Genomic DNA, 23,372 nt, shown 5'->3' with positions numbered 1-23,372 from the left:
GGATTGCAGACAGAACCTAATAGCGTCAAGTTCAAATGGGTTTATGGAGATAGAACTTTCTAGTTTTTCATTTTCTTCACTCAAAATTAACTTTTTCAAAAATCTAACTTCGCAGACATATGAAGAACCATCTAAAGGTCAATTATATGTGACTAACAAATGTTTGACAAAAATGTCAGATAGAACCTTATAGTCCCGAGGTCTTGATGTCTTAAACTGTGACCACGCTTTACTAATGTACTAATGAAAGATGTGTGAACCACAGATTTTTGCAGATACAAATCAACGAATATGTAATCCATGTGCGTGCATATTTTCTATCACCACATATTTTAAATACTGTAGCAGTTTAGCAGACCATTCCCAGCCAATCATCCGTCTGCTGTATAATATAGATGAGCAGTTGTCAGATGGAACCCATGAGTCATTCTTGCCCGGTCCTTCACTCAATCTGCTAGAAGAGTACAGGTGAAACACTGGTACCAAACCTTGCTAGACATTTAGAGGGAGGGAAGCGGGGTGTTTAGGAGGGTAACATGTTACCATGTGTCTTAGAGCCACTGGCTGGGGTTCAATGATGTCAGTGACCTGCCTGTCAGTTATACAATTTATCCACTTCATTGGCGTTATTTGAGAATGAAAACTCTGAGTCACAATTAAACTGTTGGTTGCCGCCAGGCAAATTTTCCATCAGCCATGCCCTCCTCCCTAGAGTGGAGGCATTTTTATTTTTCTTGCAACTGAATAATTTGCTACCCAAGTTCGAACACACTCAATTAATGTGGATACACCTTGATAGAACACTGCAGTTTGTCATCTGGGACTAATGGAATTGGGTATTGCCAAGTGACTGAAAAGCACATTTTGTAAAAGAACCAGAAGATCTTTTTAAACTTCAAAAATGCAAGAAAACACTCCTTTGAAAAAATCCTTCTACTTGCCTTTAAAGATAGGGAATTGGAGATGGGCTTTGTGTCTCTGTGGATGTGTGAATCAAACCATAAAGCTTAGCTCCTGGCACATTAATAGGCTGTAATTATCTCTTCATGTGCCCTGGTGCTAGCATATATCTTTGAGGCTCAGTAATCTAATCTCAGACACTTTTTTCTTTCTTCCTTTTATCTTCATGTGGTATATAGCATATTACCTGGATCTCGTTGTTAAAGGTAAGATGCACACTCATTCTTTAGGATTTAATTGTTTCATAGCAGCAGGGGTTTTGAATGGTATGCCTACCACCAAAGCACATTTATTGAGATGTTAATTAATTCTGAGGAGAAAGTATTATGCCCAAAGCAATGGCAGAACATTCACTATATTCAATTTATGTGAGATGGAATATAACAAAATACACCCCCCTATGTATTTATTTGGACATTGAATCTAAAACTTTTAATTTGTCTCTATACTACAGAATTTTGTATTTGAGATCAAAAGTTTTATATGAGGCAACAGTACAGAATGCCACCATTTATTTGAGGGTATTTTGAGGATATCTGGTTTACCGTTTAGAAATGAAAGCACTTTATGTATCTAGTCCCCACATTAAAAGGTGTTATAAGTATTGGGACAAATTCACTTATAGTGTATACATTTAGTAAAAGGTTTAGTATTTGGTCCCATATTCCACGCAAGGACTACATCAAACTTGTGACTCTACAAACTTCTTTAATGCATTTGCAGTTTGTTTTGGTTGTGTTTCAGATTATGTTGTGCCCAATAGAAATGAATAGCACATAATGTGTGGTGCCATTTTAGAGTAACTTTTATTGTAAATAAGAATGGAATATGTTTCTAAAAACTTCATTAATGTGGATGCTACCATGATTACGGATAATCATGAATGAATCTGGAATAATGATGAGTGAGAAAGTTAGAGGCATAAATATCATACCCCTCCAAAATGCTAACCTCCCCTGTTATTGGTAATGTTGAGAGGTTAGCATGTTTTGGGGGCATGATATTTAACCCTAGTAGTCCCAAGACCCCAGCAAAAATTGTATTTTCATTTATTTGACTTTCATTTATGTTTATGTCCAGCCCTTATATTTAGCCTCACAATGAAGTGCTTTACCATTTTCTTTTCAGGACAACCAGGGCTACAAGTAGAACACAAAACAATTTGACATAAACAGTTGCTTTCATTACATTTACATTTTACATTTTAGTCATTTAGCAGACGCTCTTATCCAGAGCGACTTACAGTTAGTGAGTGCATACATTTTCATACTGATGTATACTGACGTATGTGACATAGGTACAGTGAGGGAAAAAAGTATTTGATCCCCTGCTGATTTTGTACGTTTGCCCACTGACAAATAAATAATCAGTCTATAATTTTAATGGTAGGTTTATTTGAACAGTGAGAGACAACAACAAAATCCAGAAAAACGCCAGAAAAATCCAGGAAAACGCATGTCAAAAATTTGATAAATTGATTTGCATTTTAATGAGTTGAAGTCAGAAGTTTACAGACACTTAGGTTGGAGTCATTAAAACTTGTTTTTCAACCACTCCACACATTTCTTGTTAACAAACTATAGTTTTGGCAAGTCGGTTAGGACATCTACTTTGTGCATGACACAAGTAATCTTCCAACAATTGTTTAAAGACAGATTATTTCAATTCTAATTCACTGTATCACAATTCCAGTGGGTCAGAAGTTTACATACACTAAGTTGACTGCCTTTAAACAGCTTGGAAAATTCCAGAAAATGATGTCATGGCATTAGAAGCTTCTGATAGGCTAATTTACATAATTTGAGTCAATTGGAGGTGTACCAGTGGATGTATTTCAAGGCCTACCTTCAAACTCAAAATAAATCAGCCAAGACCTCAGAAAAACAATTGTAGACCTCCACAAGTCTGTTTCATCCTTGGGAGCAATTTCCAAATGCCTGAAGGTACCACGTTCATCTGTACAAACAATAGTACGCAAGTATAAACACCATGGGACCACGCAGCCGTCATACTGCTCAGGAAGGAGACGTGTTCTGTCTCCTAGAGATGAAAGTACTTTGGTGCGAAAAATGCAAATCAATCCCAGAACAACAGCGAAGGACCTTGTGAAGATGCTGGAGGAAACAGGTACAAAAGTATCTATATCCACAGTAAAACGAGTCCTATATCGACATAACCTGAAAGGTCACGCAGCAAGGAAGAAGCCACTGCTCCAAAACCGCCATAAAAAGCCAGACTACGGTTTGCAACTGCACATGGGGACAAAGATCGTACTTTTAGGAGAAATGTCCCCTGGTCTAATGAAACAAAAATACAACTGTTTGGCCATAATGACCATCGTCATATTTGGAGGAAAATGGGGGATCTTGCAAGCCGAAGAAGACCATCCCAACCGTGAAGCACAGGGGTGGCAGCATCATGTTGTGGGGGTCATGCTGCTACAGGAGGGACTGGTGCACATCACAAAATAGATGGCATCATGAGGAAAGAAAATGATGTGGCTATATTGAAGCAACATCTCAAGACATCAGTCAGGAAGTTAAAGCTTGGTCGTAAATGGATCTTCCAAATGGACAATGACCCCAAGCATACTTCCAAAGTTGTGGCAAAATGGCTGAAGGACAACAAAGTCAAGGTATTGGAGTGGCCATCACAAAGCCCTGACCTCAATCCTATAGAACATTTGTGGGCAGAACTGAAAAAGCGTGTGCGAGCAAGGAGGCCTACAATCCTGATTCAGTTTTATTGTGGGAAGCTTTTGGAAGGCTACCCAAAACGTTTGACCCAAGTTAACCAATTTAAAGGCAATGCTACCAAATACTAATTGAGTGTATGTAAACTTCTGACCCACTGGGAATGTGATGAAAGAAATGAAAGCTGAAATAAATCATTCTCTCTACTATTATAATAATAACATGCCATTTAGCAGACGCTTTTATCCAAAGCGACTTACAGTCATGCGTGCATACATTTTTTTTTTGTGTAAGGGTGGTCCCGGGGATCGAACCCACTACCTTGGCGTTACAAGCGCCGTGCTCTACCAGCTGAGCTACAGAGGACCACAATTATTCTGACATTTCACATTCTTAAAATAAAGTGGTGATCCTAACTGACCTAAGACAGTTTTTACTAGGATTAAATGTCAGGAATTGTGAAAAACTGAGTTTAAATATATTTGGCTAAGGTGTATGTAAACTTCCGACTTCAACTGTAAGTATTTGACCCCCTCTCAATCAGAAAGATGTCTGGCTCCAAGGTGTCTTTTATACAGGTAACAAGCTGATATTAGGAGCACACTCTTAAAGGGAGTGCTCCTAATCTCAGCTTGTTACCTGTATAAAAGACACCTGTCCACAGAAGCAATCAATCAATCAGATTCCAAACTCTCCACCATGGCCAAGACCAAAGAGCTCTCCAAGGATGTCAGGGACAAGACTGTAGACCTACACAAGGTCTCCCTCGGCCTGTGGCTCCATCCAAGATCTCACCTCGTGGAGTTGCAATGATCATGAGAACGGTGAGGAATCAGCCCAGAACTACACGGGAGGATCTTGTCAATGTTCTCAAGGCAGCTGGGACCATAGTCACCAAGAAAACAATTGGTAACACACTATGCCGTGAAGGACTGAAATCCTGCAGCGCCCGCAAGGTCCCCCTGCTCAAGAAAGCACATATACAGGGCCGTCTGAAGTTTGCCAATGAACAACTGAATGATTCAGAGGAGAACTGGGTGAAAGTGTTTTGGTCAGATGAGACCAAAATCGAGCTCTTTGGCATCAACTCAACTCGCCGTGTTTGGAGGAGGAGGAATGCTGCCTATGACCCCAAGAACACCATCCCCACCGTCAAACATGGAGGTGGAAACATTATGCTTTGGGGGTGTTTTTCTGCTAAGGGGACAGGACAACTTCACCGCATCAAAGGGACGATGGACGGGGCCATGTACCATCAAATCTTGGGTGAGAACCTCCTTCCCTCAGCCAGGGCATTGAAAATGGGTCGTGGATGGGTATTCCAGCATGACAATGACCCAAAACACAGGGCCAAGGCAACAAAGGAGTGGCTCAAGAAGAAGCACATTAAGGTCCTGGAGTGGCCTAGCCAGTCTCCAGACCTTAATTCCATAGAAAATCTGTGGAGGGAGCTGAAGGTTCGAGTTGCCAAACGTCAGCCTCGAAACCTTAATGACTTGGAGAAGATCTACAAAGAGGAGTGGAACAAAATCCCTCCTGAGATGTGTGCAAACCTGGTGGCCAACTACAAGAAACGTCTGACCTCTGTGATTGCCAACAAGGTTTTTGCCACCAAGTACTAAGTCATGTTTTGCAGAGGGGTCAAATACTTATTTCCCTCATTAAAATGCAAATCAATTTATAACATTTTTGACATGCGTTTTTCAGGATTTTTTTGTTGTTATTCTGTCTCTCACAGTTCAAATAAACCTACCATTAAAATTATAGACTGATCATGTCTTTGTCAGTGGGCAAACGTACAAAATCAGCAGGGGATCAAATACTTTTTTCCCTCACTGTATTCTTACTAGGCTTAATACCCTGATTCAAACACCCATTAAGAGAACTCATCTCAGTAGAAGTGATGATACCTTCTCCACTCCCCTGAGGAACTTGTCTGTTCCTGTGTAGTTCCTCTTAGGCTCAGTCAGTAACTCACACAGACATGAGTTTTATTGACGAAAAAAAGTCTGCCAAAGCAAAAACCTGATGAAAATGAATTGATATGAATTCTGTAAAAACTGAAATAATTTGCTCAGTGGGAAATGAATATCCAACTAGTCAATGACAACTGTGTGGAGTTTGGAGTTTGTGACAGCAACTATGTGATCTTATTACAGTATTATAGACACTATGTCCTGGGATTTCCTATGGTCTTCTACGTAGATGAACCCCTTACCTTCTAACAACTCTTGTGTAGCTTGTGAGGGTCATAGAGCGTGCATGCTTGTGAGAGTCTCAGCTTTTCATAGATATATTCTTATAGTTTGAATCTCAAACCATTCTGACTACAGACGTTTTTGTAAGAAAAGACACAGCCTGGGCCCCTTCGGGATCTGCCCACACACCACTCTGGCTCAGCCCCTGTTAATCACACAGACTAATGGTTGGTACCAGCGTATGCAGAGAAATAGTCAAATCTGATGGTATAACCAGAAGTCTGTAGCTCAAACACACAATGTTTAAAAGGGGTTAGAAGTTCTAAATTGGTGGGACTCATTGGGTTAAGGATCTAATAACTTTCTCACTCATCATTATTCACGATTCATTCATGATTATCCATAATCATGGTAGCAGCCACATTAATGTAGAAGTGTTCAGAAACACTTATATTCTTATTTACAATAAAAGTGACTCCAAAATGGCACCACACGTTATTTACTATTGATTTCTATTGGGCACAACATAATCTGAAACACAACCAAAACAAACTGCAAATGCATGCAAAATGTTTGTAGAGTCACAAGCTTGATGTAATCATTGCATGCTAGGAATATGGGACGAAATACTACACTATAAGTTAATTTGTCCAAATACTTGAGACCTTGAAATGAGGTGACTGAATACGTAAAGTGCATTTATTTTTAAATGGTAAAACAGATATTCATGAAAATACCCTCAAATAAAAGGTGACATTCTGTACTGTCGCCTCATATAAAACATTTGATCTCAAATCCAAAATCCCGAAGAATAATTAAAAGTTTTAGCTTCACTGTCAAAATAAATACGTAGGATAGTGTATGTAGCAAATGTTTTCGAATGGCCAGACATCTGGATTTTATGTAAATTAAAAAGGTAGCAGCATCTGTCCCCATCTCCTTAATCATGAGGAATGACCCGTTGTTTCTGGCAGTGTTCTGATACACAGACTGTCTGTCTTCTCTCCCTCTCTCCATCCAGACGGCTGTCCAGGCCTGTGCAATGGCCGCGGTCGCTGCACCCTAGAACAGAGCGGGTGGCACTGTGTGTGCCAGGCGGGCTGGAGCGGCATAGGATGCAACATCGTCATGGAGACAGAGTGTGATGACAACACCGACAATGACAGAGGTAAGGTCCCTGTGGATGGTGGCCTGTCTGTGACTCAATAATGATTAATAACTTGACCTCCAGCGTCGTTGAAGGTCAGGATGAGGAAATATTTAGGACCACTTCTCCTTCCCGACATCTGAACAAACGAGCCTTTTCATTTTCATTTCCATTTTCCTTTTCCTTTTGTTAGATTATCACTACAGTAGTTGCCATGGCTCTCAGACCAAGGGGACCTCTAGGTTTTCTCTCAGTAATTTACTGATGGTGTGCTGCCTGCTGCTTGGCTCCTCTGAGGATTAATGCTTGAGCGTAGCCCCTGGTGTTCCAGTGAACAGGGAGCCAGAAATGAGGCTTTGGAGCTCGGGTTCAATGCCCATGTCTTTGAGGGAAACGTAAAAGAGGGAGAAAAAGGCAATTTGTTAAAGCAAGGGTAACCTAGTTGTTCCCTGACTTACATCACATGTTATTGTTGTTTCAAAGTAAAACAAGAGAAAGTCAAGTTTACAATTATGTAATATGAAATGTAAAACATGTTTGTGTAATGTAGTAATTACTGTAGTCTGGTATAATTCAAATTGTGATTGACAGGTTAGAAAACATATTGCTTCTGTTTAGGCACCATGTCTCATCGAGAGCCAGCTTCTTCATGTATATGTCCCTCTGTATATGAGGTGTACATTGGCTACATTAGACTGCATCTAGTTCCTTTGTATGTGGCAAAGGAGATAAAAGCATAATACAGTTACCATCAGTCAAGCTACCATCTGGAAACAGGGATGTGGTTGGAGTGTGAACTCCTTTACCTAAAAAAAGTAAAGTTTATAATAATACAATATTAGGTGTAATATGTAGAAATGAAGAGTCATTATGAATTAATTTAAAGTGACAGGCTACAAGATATACTGATTCTGTTTGAGCACTATGTCTCATCCAATTCCACTACATGAGTCAGATGTTTAATTAAAATGTACCTCTTTATATAAGGTGCAAAATTGGCTACATTAGACTGCATCTAGTTCCTTTAAATGTGCAGACAGAAGGCTGCGTTTACACAGGCAGCCCAATTCAGATCTTTTTTCAACTAATTGGTCTTTTGACCAATCAGATTTGAAAAAGATCTGATGTGAAAAGAGCTGATGTGATTGGTCAAAAGACCAATTCGTTGAAAAAAGATCTGAATTGGGCTGAAGTGTCAGAAGGTAAGAGCATAATATTGTGTACAGCCTCTACAGTCTAGCTAGTGTCTGAAAAACAGGGAGATGTGGATTTGAGCGTGAACTCTTTTACCTAACCCACTCCTCATGGTTTCCCAGCTCTGGCTGCTTGTACAATTACCTCTTACCTTGACAGTGTTAAGTCAGATTATTTATCCCAGGAAGCTTCTAGATTGAAGCAAGACAGCTTCTTCACTTTAACAATTCTTCATTCTTTGCTAATTTTCACAGTTTCTCTAGCCGTGTTAGTGTGCATTCCCCTGTGTGTGCCTGTGCATGTGATAAGGCAGGCATGTGCAGCGTGATGTTAGTGTATCTTTGTTTTGTTTGTGTTGATCATAAATCATGCACTGTATTTTCTTTCCTCACCCACTACAATAGAAAACAAAATCACGTTCAGTTCAGTGATGTGCGGCAACTTGGGCAGTAAACGTTCACTCTGTCATTCTACAACCTAAATGAGTGCTATTCACGGCAGCTATGACTCTCCCTTCAAAGATGATACCTCAGCATTGTGTGTGAGTTCTTATGACTGATGGGAATCTTGGATGATGTACATTCATTTTGGCCCTCCTTTGATGGAGAGGGAAACTGTAGGAGGCTCAAATTGGCAGACACTCCAACAAAGGAGAGGAGGAAATAATCACCCCATGCCAATTACTTCCCCAAGCCAATATATATATGTCAAAATCCCAGAACATATTCCTATTTTCATCTCATCTCAACTCCATTAGAAATGCCATTTATATTCCAAATGAGGCCTCATCAGAGGCATTGGTTGAAAAAACTAAATGGCAAATGATCACCTGAAAAAGAGCAGTGATTAAGAGAAAAGATAATGACTTTTCCAACCAGCTGTAAATGAGTTGCTATAACTACAAATTACAATCCAGTCTTCATTATGAACATGGTGGCTGTGCATTGCTGATGCACAATGCTTTGTTTTACTTTTGCAGCTGTGGAGTGCATTCATTATACAACAATAGATCCAGAACATGGATAGCAATTGTCACCCAAAGAAATGTTTTCTTCATTATTTTATTGCATTGTTTATTTGTTGATTATGTAAGTATGGTGGCAATGGCAGGTACAGTACAGGTGCCATTGTTCTTAGATACATTATTGTTGTGAGATGTTCTAGTATTGTAACCACCAAAATGAATGCATTTTGGTCATGACCAGTGTAGTTACGGCCAACCCTGCCAACCAGCTAATGGCTGGGCACCAGGCCTCTAATTTCCCGGCGGCCATGGCCGTCGTTGCCCCCTTGTGTGGCCGTAATGCCCCTAAACATATTCATGCCTTGTGGCCGTTGTGCCCTTGGGCTGAATATAATAATTATAATTCCCTTCCCCCTGCTGCCAATCGCTCCGAAGCACCTCTCACTCACATGGCTCTCTCAGATATCTAAATTCTTATTAGCCAATGCCCGTCACGTGATCGGGTCCTTCTCACAGGCATCGCAGCTCTGAAGTAGGCTACAAGTGAAGCCAGACACAACGGGGATGCTGCGGCGTGCATATTGAAGATGTTAGAAGAACTGTCCACATTTACTTTTCATCAGCCAACAAGATGAGTAAGCCTAACGAACAGCAAAAGCACTAGCCTATGTCAATCTACTAATTATTTATGTACATTTACATACACAATTTAATTGACTATTTTGGTTAATAGTCTTGGTGCCCTAGCAGATGGCCTTGGTGCCCTGGCAGATTCGGCACCTCTTGAAGGCCAAATGGACTTGCCCCTAAAATCATGACATTTTAGGCCTGCTGGGCACGGTGCCGCCCTTACTTTGGCAATCCAGCTCTGAATGGGGATATTATGGCTCTCGGCCCAGTAGTTATGCTGCTGTGTTAGCCAGTTGTTTACTGAATTTAAGCTTGTCACTTTTATTTGGCACATACTGTATCATTACACCTTGTTACATTATGTTAACATAGTTACTATCTTATTACATTACCTTAGTATAGTTCCTATCTTATTATATTCTGTAAACAGACTTAACATTTTATTCTGAATTAATTCCGCATTGCACTTATATTTGCCATACTTTTAAAATAAAGCATATTTACATATCGCGGAAGGTGTGTACAAAAGAACAAGAGACATTATTCTGCTTTTAATTACCAATGCAATTTTGCTGTGATGAATGTCAGCATTCACTTAAGCACAATTTAAACTGGCTGTGTGAGAGGAGTCTATGGATTTAATGGACCCGATGCGCTGCCCTTGCTCAGACCCACATTATATTAGACATTAAAGAGAACATAATTAGGAAGGCACTATACTGCAATTATAGAGCGGCAAGTAAGTGCAGTATACTGTATTGAGACTGTATAAATCAGAAGTGCATTTTGCTCCTTGTCAGAAATCATCTAGACCAGGGGTCTCCAACCTTTTCTAGCATGAGAGCTACTTTTAAATTATGAAACATGTCGCGAGCTACTCATAATTTTTTTCCTAGCTTTCGAATAGGCACTCTTTGTATTTTCCCGAATACTGTTTTCTCAGTTGTATTTTTCCTGGTTTGGGATATTTTCAGTTTTTCACTCTCAATATTACAATTATTCATAGACGTGGAGATGCTGATGAATAACAATATATCTAGCTGCTAGATACAGTATATTGTTATTCATCAGTATCTCCACGTTTTTCATGTTTAAATCATCACAGCAAAGCCATGTCTAACTGATCTTGATTACTGTGTGTTAAAGGCTCAATAGGGTGGAGTGGATGTACTCCCACTTTGGAGAAACATTATCGATTTATTCTATATAATTTGGAAATTTGATTTACAGTTTCAAACCACTTGAGAGATTTTATCTCAATTTCGCATGGTCCTCTGTGCTTTGAATGTTATGTAGTCCTCCCACTTGTATTACATTGTGAGCCTGAGATACTGTACAGTGTAGACTTAGCTGTGATGATGTTGTGTTATTGTGTTGGTGTAGATGGCCTGACAGACTGTGTGGACCCAGACTGCTGCCAGCAGCCTAGCTGCCACAGTGGGCCTCTGTGCCAGGGCTCCCCGGACCCCCTGGACCTAATCCAGCAGAGCCAGACACCCTTCGCCTCGCTCCTCTCACGCCTCTTCTATGACCGTGTCCACTTCCTGGTTGGGAAGGACAGCACCCATGTCTTCCCTGGAGACATCCCATTCGACAGCAGGTAGAGTAGATAATAGATAGTTTGCATGGATGAACAGAAATAGCTTGTTATACTGTAGAATCACACTGAACAAACATATGCAACATGTAAAGTGTTGGTCCCACGTTTTATCAGCTGAAATAAAAGATCCCAGAAATTTTCCATACGCACAAAAAGCTTCTTTCTCTCAAATGTTTTGCACTAATTTCTTTACATCCCTGTTAGTGAGCATTTCTCCTTTGCTAAGATAATCCATCCACGTGACAGGTGTGGCATATCAAGAAGCTGAAAAAGGCCACTCTAAAATGTACAGTTTTGTCACACAACACAATGTCACAGATGTCTCAAGTTTTGAGGAAGCGTGCAATTGGCATGCTAACTGCAGGAAGGTCCACTAGAGCTGTTGCCAGATAATTTCATGTTAATTTCTCTACCAAAAGCTGCCTCCAACGTAGTTTTAGAGAATTTGGCAGTACATCCAATCGGCCTCACAACCGCAGACCACGTGTAACTACGCCAGCCCAGGACCTCCACATCCAGCTTCTTCAACTGCTGGATGGTCTGAGACCAGCCACCCGTACAGCTGATGAAACTGTGGGTTTGCACAATCGAAGAATTTCTGCACAAACTGTCAGAAACCGTCTCAGGGAAGCTCATCTGCTTGCTTGTCTTCATCACCAGGGTCTTGACCTGACTGCAGTTCGGTGTCGTAACTGACTTTAGTGGGCAAATGCTCACCTTCGATGGCCACTGGCACGCTGGAAAAGTGTGCTCTTTAGGATGAATCCCGGTTTCAACTGTACCGGGCAGATGGCAGACAACATATATGGCGTCGTGTGGGCGAGCGGTTTGCTGATGTCAACATTGTGACAGTGCCCCAAGGTAGCGGTGGGGTTATGGTATGGGCAGACATAAGCTACGGACAGCGAACACAATAGCATTTTATCGATGGCAATTTGAATGCACAGAGATACCGTGATGAGATCCTGAGGCCCATTATCGTGCCATTCATCCGCCGCCATCACCTTTCAGCATGATAATGCACGGCCCCATGTCGCAAGGATCTATACACAATTCCTGGAAACTGAAAATGTCCCAGTTCTGCCATGGCCTACATACTTACCAGACATGTCACCCATTGAGCATGTTTGGGATGCTCTGGATCGACGTGTACAACAGCGTGTTCCAGTTCTCGCCAATATCCAGCAACTTCGCACACCCATTGAAGAGGAGTGGGACAACATTCCACAGGCCACAATCAACAGCCTGATCAACTCTATGCGAAGCAAATGATGGTCACACCAGATATTGACTGGTTTTCAGATCCACGCCCCCACTTTTTTTAAAGGTATCTGTGACCAACAGATGCATGTCTGTATTCCCAGTCATGTGAAATCCATAGATTAAGGCCTAATGAATTTATTTCATTTGACTGATTTCCTTTTATGAACTGTAACTCAGTAAAATCTTTGAAATTGTTGCATGTAGCGTTTATATTTTTGTTCAGTGTATCATTGCCACTGAAGTACAGATCCCGTTCTACATAGCTATTTGTAGGCTACCACAGTGAATGGATATAGCACATTTGCCTTTGTCAACTGAACTGGAAAACACTGCAACTTGTTATAGTAGAATGTATTTACCCAGTGAAATAAAACCTGCTCTCTCCTAGCCGAGCCTCAGTGATCCGGGGGCAGGTGGTAGCAGTAGACGGGACCCCACTGGTGGGGGTAAACATCAGCTTCCAGCAGTACCCCGAATTCGGCTTCTCTGTCAGTCGCCAGGATGGCAGGTAGGTAGACAGTGGTCAAGTATTGTATGTGGATACTATAGTAAACTGGCTTATGATGCTGAGATAGTCTTGCTCTTATTTGTGTTGATTCTGTTCCTGTAGTTTTGACCTAGTGGCTGCAGGGGGCATCTCAGTCTCCCTGATCTTCCAGAGGGCTCCCTTCCTCATGCAGAAACGCACCGTCTGGTTACCATGGAACCAGTTTGTGGTTGTAGAGAAGGTCACCATGTCGAGGGTGGAGTCTCGCCCCCTTGTGTGTGACCTGAAGAACCTGGTCAGTCCCTACCCAATCGTCCTCCCCTCCCCTCTCACCCGTTTCGCCAGCACCTGTGAGGAGCGAGGCCCAGCCATCCCTGAGCTGCAGGTACAGTAGACTGCCCACTCACCAGCCAGTAATAAACATAATATATACAGTAATATACAGTCCCAGTGGTGCTCATTCAGCTTACAACCTATACTCTACTCGCAATATCATGTTATGTTGACTTCCAGGTGTAAGTGATAAATGGTTGTTTTTATTCCAATTGCTGCATTTTTCTTTAGTAGGAGATTGAAATGTTAGTTTTTTTCGTTCTTCTGCATCCTGTCAAATTTTCACCAGGTTCATATTGTACCTGTGAAATCATCTTAGAATCTCACACTAATCAGTTGCCGGGGCGCTTTATTCACAGAGCTGCCATCTGCTTGCTATTTTCTCCCCCGATCCCCCGATCCCCCTGATATTCCTATCTCTTTGGAACTGTGTTTTGCAGCGTGTAGACGACTAGACGTCCTAGTTTGTTGTGGGAGATAATGGAACTGATAGTGATTTTAATGAGGAGCCAGTTCAGAATGATTGAAGCTGTGAGCAGTGAAGGGTGGGAGTGGGGGTTAGATCATCAGCAGTAATTAAAATGTCCTCCTGTACATTGCTAATGATATAGGATATATAGTTGTTATTTAGTATTCTAGGGGCAACGTGTTACAAAGAATGTTCAAAGTTAGAAAAGTGTCAAGTATCGTTATTTTGATTTGGTTTCAAGAAAGTGATATACACTACGTGCAAGTATATCTTGGAGCGAGTACAAACACCAAGTGATCAAAGATTCTTTACTGAAAAAGTTTTTAAATGTTTCTATACATACAGTCTGTATCCTTGGGGCTTGTGAAGCTTTTCCAACCCCTGGTTACCAATAGCACGTAATAACAGCAGGCGAAATATTTTATCCTCCTCCTCAGGCTGTCCAAGAGGAGATCACCATCCCTGGCAGTTTCTTAAAGCTCAGCTACCTGAGCACCCGCTCCCCTGGCTACAAGTCTCTGTTACGCATCATCTTAACCCACTCCATCATCCCCACTGGCCTGGCTAAGGTGCACGTATCCTCCGCCATCGAGGGACGCCTCTTCCAGAAGTGGTTCCCTGCCGCCCCCAACCTGGTCTATGTCCTGGCCTGGAACAAGACTGATGTCTATGGGCAGAAAGTGTTGGGCCTGGCCCAAGCTCTGGGTAAGATAGTATGGAGCACTTGAATCATATACATTCAGATTCCCTATAGGGCAAATATAATGTGCTGTATTTCACTCCCTTGACAGTTTACACCCAAGGGATGAAAGCAAGCAAGAATTCTCCATTGGGTAACTGCGAGAGACAATCTGTAGATAATGGCAGATAAATATCTATTAAGACAGTATAATGTTCAACAGTGTAACAGCAGAACAGCATGTTACTTTTGTTATACTTTATCTTTAGATAATACACTGCTCAAAAAAATAAAGGGAACACTAAAATAACACATCCTAGATCTGAATGAATGAAATAATCTTATTAAATACTTTTTTGACAACAAAATCACACAAAAATGATCAATGGAAATCAAATTCATCAACCCATGGAGGTCTGGATTTGGAGTCACCCTCAAAATTAAAGTGGAAAACCACACTACAGGCTGATCCAACTTTTATGTAATGTCATTAAAACAAGTAAAAATGAGGCTCAGTAGTGTGTGTGGTCTCCACGTGCCTGTATGACCTCCCTACAACGCCTGGGCATGCTCCTGATGAGGTGGCGGATGGTCTCCTGAGGGATCTCCTCCCAGACCTGGACTAAAGCATCCGCCAACTCCTGGACAGTCTGTGGTGCAACGTGGCGTTGGTGGATGGAGCGAGACATGATGTCCCAGATGTGCTCAATTGGATTCAGGTCTGGGGAACAGACGGGCCAGTCCATAGCATCAATGCCTTCCTCTTGCAGGAACTGCTGACACACTCCAGCCACATGAGGTCTAGCATTGTCTTACATTAGGAGGAACCCAGGGCCAACCGCACCAGCATATGTTCTCACAAGGGGTCTGAGGATCTCATCTCGGTACCTAATGGCAGTCAGGCTACCTCTGGCGAGCACATGGAGGGCTGTGCAGCCCCCCAAAGAAATGCCACCCCACACCATGACTGTTCCACCGCCAAACCGGTCATGCTGGAGGATGTTGCAGGCAGCAGAACATTCTCCACGGCGTCTCCAGACTCTGTCACGTCTGTCACATGTGCTCAGTGTGAACCTGCTTTCATCTGTGAAGAGCACAGGGCGCCAGTGGCGAATTTGCCAATCTTGGTGTTCTCTGGCAAATGCCAAACGTCCTGCACGGTGTTGGGCTGTAAGCACAAACCCCACCTGTGGATGTCGGGCCCTCATACCACCCTCATGGAGTCTGTTTCTGACCATTTGAGCAGACACATGCACATTTGTGGCCTGCTGGAGGTCATTTTGCAGGGCTCTGGCAGTGCTCCTCCTGCTCCTCCTTGCACAAAGGCGGAGGTAGCAGTCCTGCTGCTGGGTTGTTGCCCTCCTACGGCCTCCTCCACGTCTCCTGATGTACTGGCCTGTCTCCTGGTAGCGCCTCCATGCTCTGGACACTACGCTGACAGACACAGCAAACCTTCTTGCCACAGCTCGCATTGATGTGCCATCCTGGATGAGCTGCACTACCTGAGCCACTTGTGTGGGTTGTAGACTCCGTCTCATGCTACCACTAGAGTGAAAGCACCGCCAGCATTCAAAAGTGACCAAAACATCAGCCAGGAAACATAGGAACTGAGAAGTGGTCTGTGGTCACCACCTGCAAAACCAGTGCTTTATTGGGGGTGTCTTGCTAATTGCCTATAATTTCCACCTGTTGTCTATTCCATTTGCACAACAGCATGTGAAATGTATTGTCAATCAGTGTTGCTTCTTAAGTGGACAGTTTGATTTCACAGAAGTGTGATTGACTTGGAGTTACATTGTGTTGTTTAAGTGTTCCCTTTATTTTTTTGAGCAGTGTACAATCACACAGAGCTCGTCCCCTGTAGCTCAGTTGGTAGAGCATGGCGCTTGCAACGCCAGGGTTGTGGGTTCGTTTCCCATGGGGGGCCAGTATGAACATGTATGCACTCACTGACTGTAAGTCGCTCTGGATAAGAGCGTCTGCTAAATGATGCAAATGTAAAGAGATTGTCAGTGTGTTAATGGTCAGTAGTATGAAAGCCTGAGAGATTTTTCAAGGGCCACATATAAACTCTATATCAGTGGTTGATTTAGTGTGCCGTCTGCCTATTGGGAGCTACAGCTCTGATGCATTGTTGCAATTTGTCTTAATGGAGAGAGTGTTACAAATCTAAATGGAATAGAAAGCAGGAGACACCCAGCTAGCACATTTGGTTCCTTGGAAGTTGTGGGAACGTATGTTTTTGGTTTCCCATTGGTTCTGGGAACGAAGCCATACGTTTTCTGACCGGTAAAACTGAAAGTAGTTTAAATGTTCTGAGAACAGAAGTGAACATTTCGCCTGTTCTGGGAACTAAAATGTTTAGTTGCAAGGAGGTTCTGAGAACGTTTTACTATGGTTCCCTGAAAGTTTTCCTGGGAGGTTTTATTACCGTTTTGAGATCGGAAATTATAGGTTATTTTGAGGTTTTTGAATAACTTACTTAAAATGTTCACTGAATGTTTCAATAATACGTTTAATAATACTGCTAGCTTAGTTTGGGTTAACTGTTTTGAACTCCAAGCACAGGTAGGACATATAGAAATTAATTTGCTTGGCATTAATCATGCAAACACATTTATTTTTTATTGTGGCATGGCGTCAGGGAGATTTTAACATACAGTGCCTTGCAAAAGTATTCATCCCCCTTGGCATTCTTCCTATTTTGTTGTATTACAACCTGTAATTTAAATGGATTTTTATTTGGATTTCATGTAATGGACATACAGAAAATAGTCCAAATTGGTGAAATGAAATGAACAAAATAACTTGTTTAAAAAAATAAATAACGGAAAAGTGGTGCGTGCATATGTATTCACCCCTTTTGCTGTGAAGCTCCTAAATAAGATTTGGTGCAACTAATTACCTTCAGAAGTCACATAATTAGTTAAATAAAGTATAAAGTGTCACATGATCTGTCACATGATCTCAGTATATATACACCTGTTCTGAAAGGTCCCAGAGTCTGCAACACCACTACGCAAGTGGTATCACCAAGCAAGCGGCACCATGAAGACCAAGGAGCTCTCCAAACAGGTCAGGGACAGAGTTGTGGAGAAGTACAGATCAGGGTTGGGTTATAAAAAAAATCAGAAACTTTGAACATCCCACGGAGCACCATTAAATCCATTATTAAAAAATTTAAAGAATATGGCACCACAACAAACCTGCCAAGAGAGGGCCGCCCACCAAAACTCACGGACCAGGCAAGGAAGGCATTAATCAGAGAGGCAACAAAGAGACCAAAGATAACCCTGTAGGAGCTGCAAAGCTCCACAGCGAAGATTGGAGTATCTGTCCATAGGACCACTTTAAGTTGTACATTCCACAGAGCTGGGCTTTACGGAAGAGTGGCAAAGAAAAAAGCCATTGCTTGAAGAAAGAAATAAGCAAACATGTTTGGTGTTCGCCAAAAGGCATGTGGGAGACTCCCCAAACATATGGAAGAAGGTACTCTGGTCAGATGAGACTAAAATTGAGCTTTTTGGCCATCAAGGAAAACGGTATGTCTGGCGCAAACCCAACACCTCTCATCACCATGAGAACACAATCCCCACAGTGAAGCATGGTAGTGGCAGCATCATGCTGTGGGGATGTTTTTCATCGGCAGGGACTGGGAAACTGGTCAGAATTGAAGGAATGATGGATGGCACTAAATACAGGGAAATTCTTGAGGGAAACCTGTTTCAGTCTTCCAGATTTTGAGAGTGGGATGGAGGTTCACCTTCCAGCCGGACAATGACCCTAAGCATACTGCTAAAGCAACACTCGAGTGGTTTAAGGGGAAACATTTAAATGTCTTGGAATGGCCTAGTCAAAGCCCAGACCTCAATCCAATTGAGAATCTGTGGTATGACTTAAAGATTGCTGTACACCAGCGGAACCCATCCAACTTGAAGGAGCTGGAGCAGTTTTGCCTTGAAGAATGGGCAAAAATCCCAGTGGCTAGATGTGCCAAGCTTATAGAGACATACCCCAAGAGACTTGCAGCTGTAATTGCTGCAAAAGGTGGCTCTACAAAGTATTGACTTTTGGTGGGGTGAATAGTTATGCACACTCAAGTTCTCTTTTTTTGTCTTATTTCTTGTTTGTTTCACAATAAAAAATATGTTGCATCTTCAAAGTGGTAGGCATGTTGTGTAAATCAAATGATGTAAACCCCCCAAAAATCCATTTTAATTCCAGGTTGTAAGGCAACAAAATAGGAAAAATGCCAAGCGGGGTGAATACTTTCGCAAGCCACTGTATGATCTTCTGTTGTCTATCTATGGAATTATTCCACTGCGCCACCAGGATGGAGCTAGCATGCCATGTTTTTTTAAATCATACAAAGCTGTTAATTTTTGTCTATTCAAACAGACCCCATTTAAAAGGAAACAAGCACACATTAAGAGCAGGTGTGGCCAATTAGTGGGTGCAGCCAACACACCTGAACACACTTAACAAGATAGAGTTTTGTAGACGCTGAGAACGGAATGTATATGTTTTTCAATAACATTCTTTGAACCTTACTAATGTTTTCTTGTGGTTTTTATGGAAAGTTTTCTTAATGTTCTGAGAACGAACATGACTTTAAATAGAACCATGAGGAAACCTGCAGAAAACGTTATGCTGAAGTACTGAGAACGTTGTTTCTTAACGTTCTCTGAACTACTTGAGTACATTCCCAATGTCAAACAAGTTGGAGAATGTTCCTAGAACATTACTAAACAATTTAATTAAATGTAACCATGTTTGAACTTTTAGGAAATTAAAGTATTGAAATACCAAGAAAATTACGTTATTCTGTCAATTTCCTTAAATGTGCTGAGAATGTTCCCAAGCCAAGCAACTATCCTGCACCATTCCCAGAACGTTGTGGGAAGGTTGTATGCAAAATAACCATAGGATAACCACGCGCTCACCAAGCTCTAAGAAACGTATACAGTGGGGAGAACAAGTATTTGATACACTGCCGATTTTGCAGGTTTTCCTACTTACAAAGCATGTAGAGGTCTGTACTTTTTATCATAGGTACACTTCAACTGTGAGAGACGGAATCTAAAACAAAAAAAATCCAGAAAATTACATAGTATGATTTTTAAGTAATTAATTTTCATTTTCTTGCATGACATAAGTATTTGATACATCAGAAAAGCAGAACTTAATATTTGGTACAGAAACCTTTGTTTGCAATTACAGAGATCATACGTTTCCTGTAGGTCTTGACCAGCTTTGCACACACTGCAGCAGGGATTTTGGCCCACTCCTCCATACAGACCTTCTCCAGATCCTTCAGGTTTCGGCTGTCGCTGGGCAATACAGACTTTCAGCTCCCTCCAAAGATTTTCTATTAGGTTCAGGTCTGGAGACTGGCTAGGCCACTCCAGGACCTTGAGATGCTTCTTACGGAGCCACTCCTTAGTTGCCCTGGCTGTGTGTTTCGGGTCGTTGTCATGCTGGAAGACCCAGCCACGACCCATCTTCAATGCTCTTACTGAGGGAAGGAGGTTGTTGGCCAAGATCTCGCGATACATGGCCCCATCCATACTCCCCTCAATACGGTGCAGTCGTCCTGTCCCCTTTGCAGAAAAGCATCCCCAAAGAATGATGTTTCCACCTCCATGCTTCACGGTTGGGATGGTGTTCTTGGGGTTGTACTCATCCTTCTTCTTCCTCCAAACACGGTGAGAGGCGTTTAGACCAAAAAGCTCTATTTTTGTCTCATCAGACCACATGACCTTCTCCCATTCCTCCTCTGGATCATCCAGATGGTCATTGGCAAACTTCAGACGGGCCTGGACATGCGCTGGCTTGAGCAGGGGGACCTTTCGTGCGCTGCAGGATTTTAATCCATGACGGCGTAGTGTGTTACTAATGGTTTTCTTTGAGACTGTGGTCCCAGCTCTCTTCAGGTCATTGACCAGGTCCTGCCGTGTAGTTCTGGGCTGATCCCTCTCCTTCCTCATGATCATTGATGCCCCACGAGGTAAGATCTTGCATGGAGCCCCAGACCGAGGGTGATTGACCGTCATCTTGAACTTCTTCCATTTTCTAATAATTGCGCCAACAGTTGTTGCCTTCTCACCAAGCTGCTTGCCTATTGTCCTGTAGCCCATCCCAGCCTTGTGTAGGTCTACAATTTTATCCCTGATGTCCTTACACAGCTCTCTGGTCTTGGCCATTATGGAGAGGTTGGAGTCTGTTTGATTGAGTGTGTGGACAGGTGTCTTTTATACAGGTAACGAGTTCAAACAGGTGCAGTTAATACAGGTAATGAGTGGAGAACAGGAGGGCTTCTTAAAGAAAAACTAACAGGTCTGTGAGAGCCGGAATTCTTACTGGTTGGTAGGTGATCAAATACTTATGTCATGCAATAAAATGCAAATTAATTACTTAAAAATCATACAATGTGATTTTCTGGATTTTTTTTAGATTCCGTCTCTCACAGTTGAAGTGTACCTATGATAAAAATTACAGACCTCTAAATGCTTTGTAAGTAGGAAAACCTGCAAAATCGGCAGTGTATCAAATACTTGTTCTCCCCACTGTAGTTCTTAGAACATTATGTGCTAGCTGGGCACTCTTATCTCTTTCACACACTATGAGCATGTCTCTCTTGATTGCTCCATGTATTACTATCAGATACCAGAGAGTTTCTTGATTGCCTGGCTGGTGTGCATGCATTGGAATCCTTTCTCACTGAATGCACGGTTAATTTGTGTGTATTCAGCTCCTTGATGGTGGATATGATGCATTGTGGTTAATAGTCTGTGATACGTTACAGACCGAACACATGGCACAATTAGAAACAACATCCAAACTAAATTGAAATTCAAAACACATATTTTGTTATGGGGCAAACATATTTTCATCCACACGAAACCAGAAGAAGAGATAAGGAAATGAGACAGGCTCTAATTTATTCATTTATCTTTATGTACCAGTGGGAATTGAGCTCAACCTCAAACCTCATACTTTCTATCTCTCGCTCACGCTTTCTCTCCCTCCTTCCTCCTCACCATCCCTCTCTCCGTTGCCAATAGTAACAGGCTGATCTATCATGGTGAGACAGGCAGGAGCCTGTAGCTACTCTGTGTAACTGACTATGTCCTGCTTGTTGTGTGTGTGTGTTTGTGTGTGCTTCCTTCGCATGTGTTTGTGTGGGTGAGAGAGGAAGAGAGAGAGAGCAAGACAGCAAGACAGAGCGACAAAAATTGTGTGAGCGTGCACACATACTGGGTGGATGCAGCAGAGCATGATGGTATCAGTGATGCATTAAAAAGGCTCCGGAGACTCGCAGACTGTTAGCACATCCAGGCTCCGCTATAATCACTGTGCTGCATCGTTCCAGCCTCTGCCTTGACCACAGCAACTCTAGATTCAAGCAATTGTACACTGTGCAGAAGCTAGCCGCACCATCATAAAAGTATTAGGGGTTGTTGTTTTCCAGGTATGTCTCATTGTAAATGCAATAACAACAGTGTAGTACATGCAATAACAACAGTGTAATGAATGCATTGGCGGCGTCACATTAACGGCCAAGTGGTCTATTGTGTTCCAGTCTCTGTAGGCTATGAGTATGAGTCATGTGCTGACTACATTGTGTGGGAGAGAAGGATGGCTCAGCTGCAGGGCTTTGAGATGATTGCCTCCAACCTAGGGGGCTGGTCCCTGGACAAGCACCACATCCTTAACCTCCAAAGCGGTGAGGGCTCTGCCTGTTCCTCTGTATCACAATTCCATTCAACAGTACTTTACCCTAAGCCTACCTGACCTGACACTATTTCATACCTGGTTATCCAGTAGGAATATTGTGAAGACATTCTTGCCAAACTATCATTGTTTTAACTTCCATTTAAAATGACTTGATATAGACTAGTACAATGCATTATTCTTGGTCTTGTTGAACTTTGAAGATTCTAGGAAGGACTGGATTGGATTATAATTGCTAGTTGTCCTTAAACTCCAGGTGTCCTACACAAAGGGAATGGAGAGAACATCTTCATCTCCCAGCAACCGCCAGTCATCCACACAGTGATGGGGACGGGGTATGTGCGCACCATCCCCTGCCCCAACTGTAACGGCCTTGCCCTGGGCAGCAAGCTCTACGCTCCTGTCGCTATCACTTGTGGCTCCGACGGCAGCATCTACATTGGCGACTTCAACTTCATCAGAAGGATTCTACCCAATGGATTTGCTATTAGCATTCTAGAACTGAGGTGACACTTTAAGACTAACAGTTAAAGCAGCAATATGTAACTTTTTGGGCAACTCGACCAAATTCACATAGAAATATGTGTTCTAGATATGTCATTCTCATTGAAAGCAAGTCTAAGAAGTGGTAGATATGTTCTATGTGCGCTATTTCTATTCTTTATATTTCACAGCGGTTTAGATGGTAAAGTTATTCTCTACACTATACTTCCTTGTTTTGTCACATAAACTGAAATTAGGTGAACTATTAGAATTTCAGTGTTTTTCTGTGATTATGTACAGTTGAAGTCGGAAGTTTACATACACTTAGGTTGGAGTCATTAAAACTCGTTTTTCAACCACTCCACACATTTCTTGTTAACAAACTATACTTTTGGCAAGTTGGTTAGGACATCTACTTTGTGCATGACACAAGTAATTTTTCCAACAATTGTTTACAGACAGATTATTTCACTTATAATTCACTGTATCACAATTCCAGTGGGTCAGAAGTTTACATACACTAAGTTGACTGTGCCTT

At 42.0% G+C, this 23,372-nt stretch overlaps 1 protein-coding gene across 1 annotated transcript in view; it reads left to right on the top strand.

Moving 5' to 3' along the window:
* The window catches only part of LOC121573713 (teneurin-1), a 256,172-nt gene that overhangs the window by 178,026 nt on the left and 54,774 nt on the right, over window positions 1–23,372 (top strand). The window contains exons 13-20 of the mRNA XM_041885893.2: window positions 1,140–1,166; window positions 6,873–7,019; window positions 11,170–11,386; window positions 13,038–13,157; window positions 13,260–13,521; window positions 14,376–14,643; window positions 22,200–22,343; window positions 22,608–22,857. Coding sequence (XP_041741827.2) covers window positions 1,140–1,166; window positions 6,873–7,019; window positions 11,170–11,386; window positions 13,038–13,157; window positions 13,260–13,521; window positions 14,376–14,643; window positions 22,200–22,343; window positions 22,608–22,857 — 1,435 coding nt within the window. The remainder of the gene's footprint in view (window positions 1–1,139; window positions 1,167–6,872; window positions 7,020–11,169; window positions 11,387–13,037; window positions 13,158–13,259; window positions 13,522–14,375; window positions 14,644–22,199; window positions 22,344–22,607; window positions 22,858–23,372) is intronic.

The sequence above is a fragment of the Coregonus clupeaformis genome, chromosome 9 (assembly GCF_020615455.1).
Source record: "Coregonus clupeaformis isolate EN_2021a chromosome 9, ASM2061545v1, whole genome shotgun sequence".
In the NCBI taxonomy this organism is placed as follows: Eukaryota; Metazoa; Chordata; class Actinopteri; order Salmoniformes; family Salmonidae; genus Coregonus; species Coregonus clupeaformis.
This window is presented reverse-complemented; position numbering and strand designations above follow the sequence as displayed.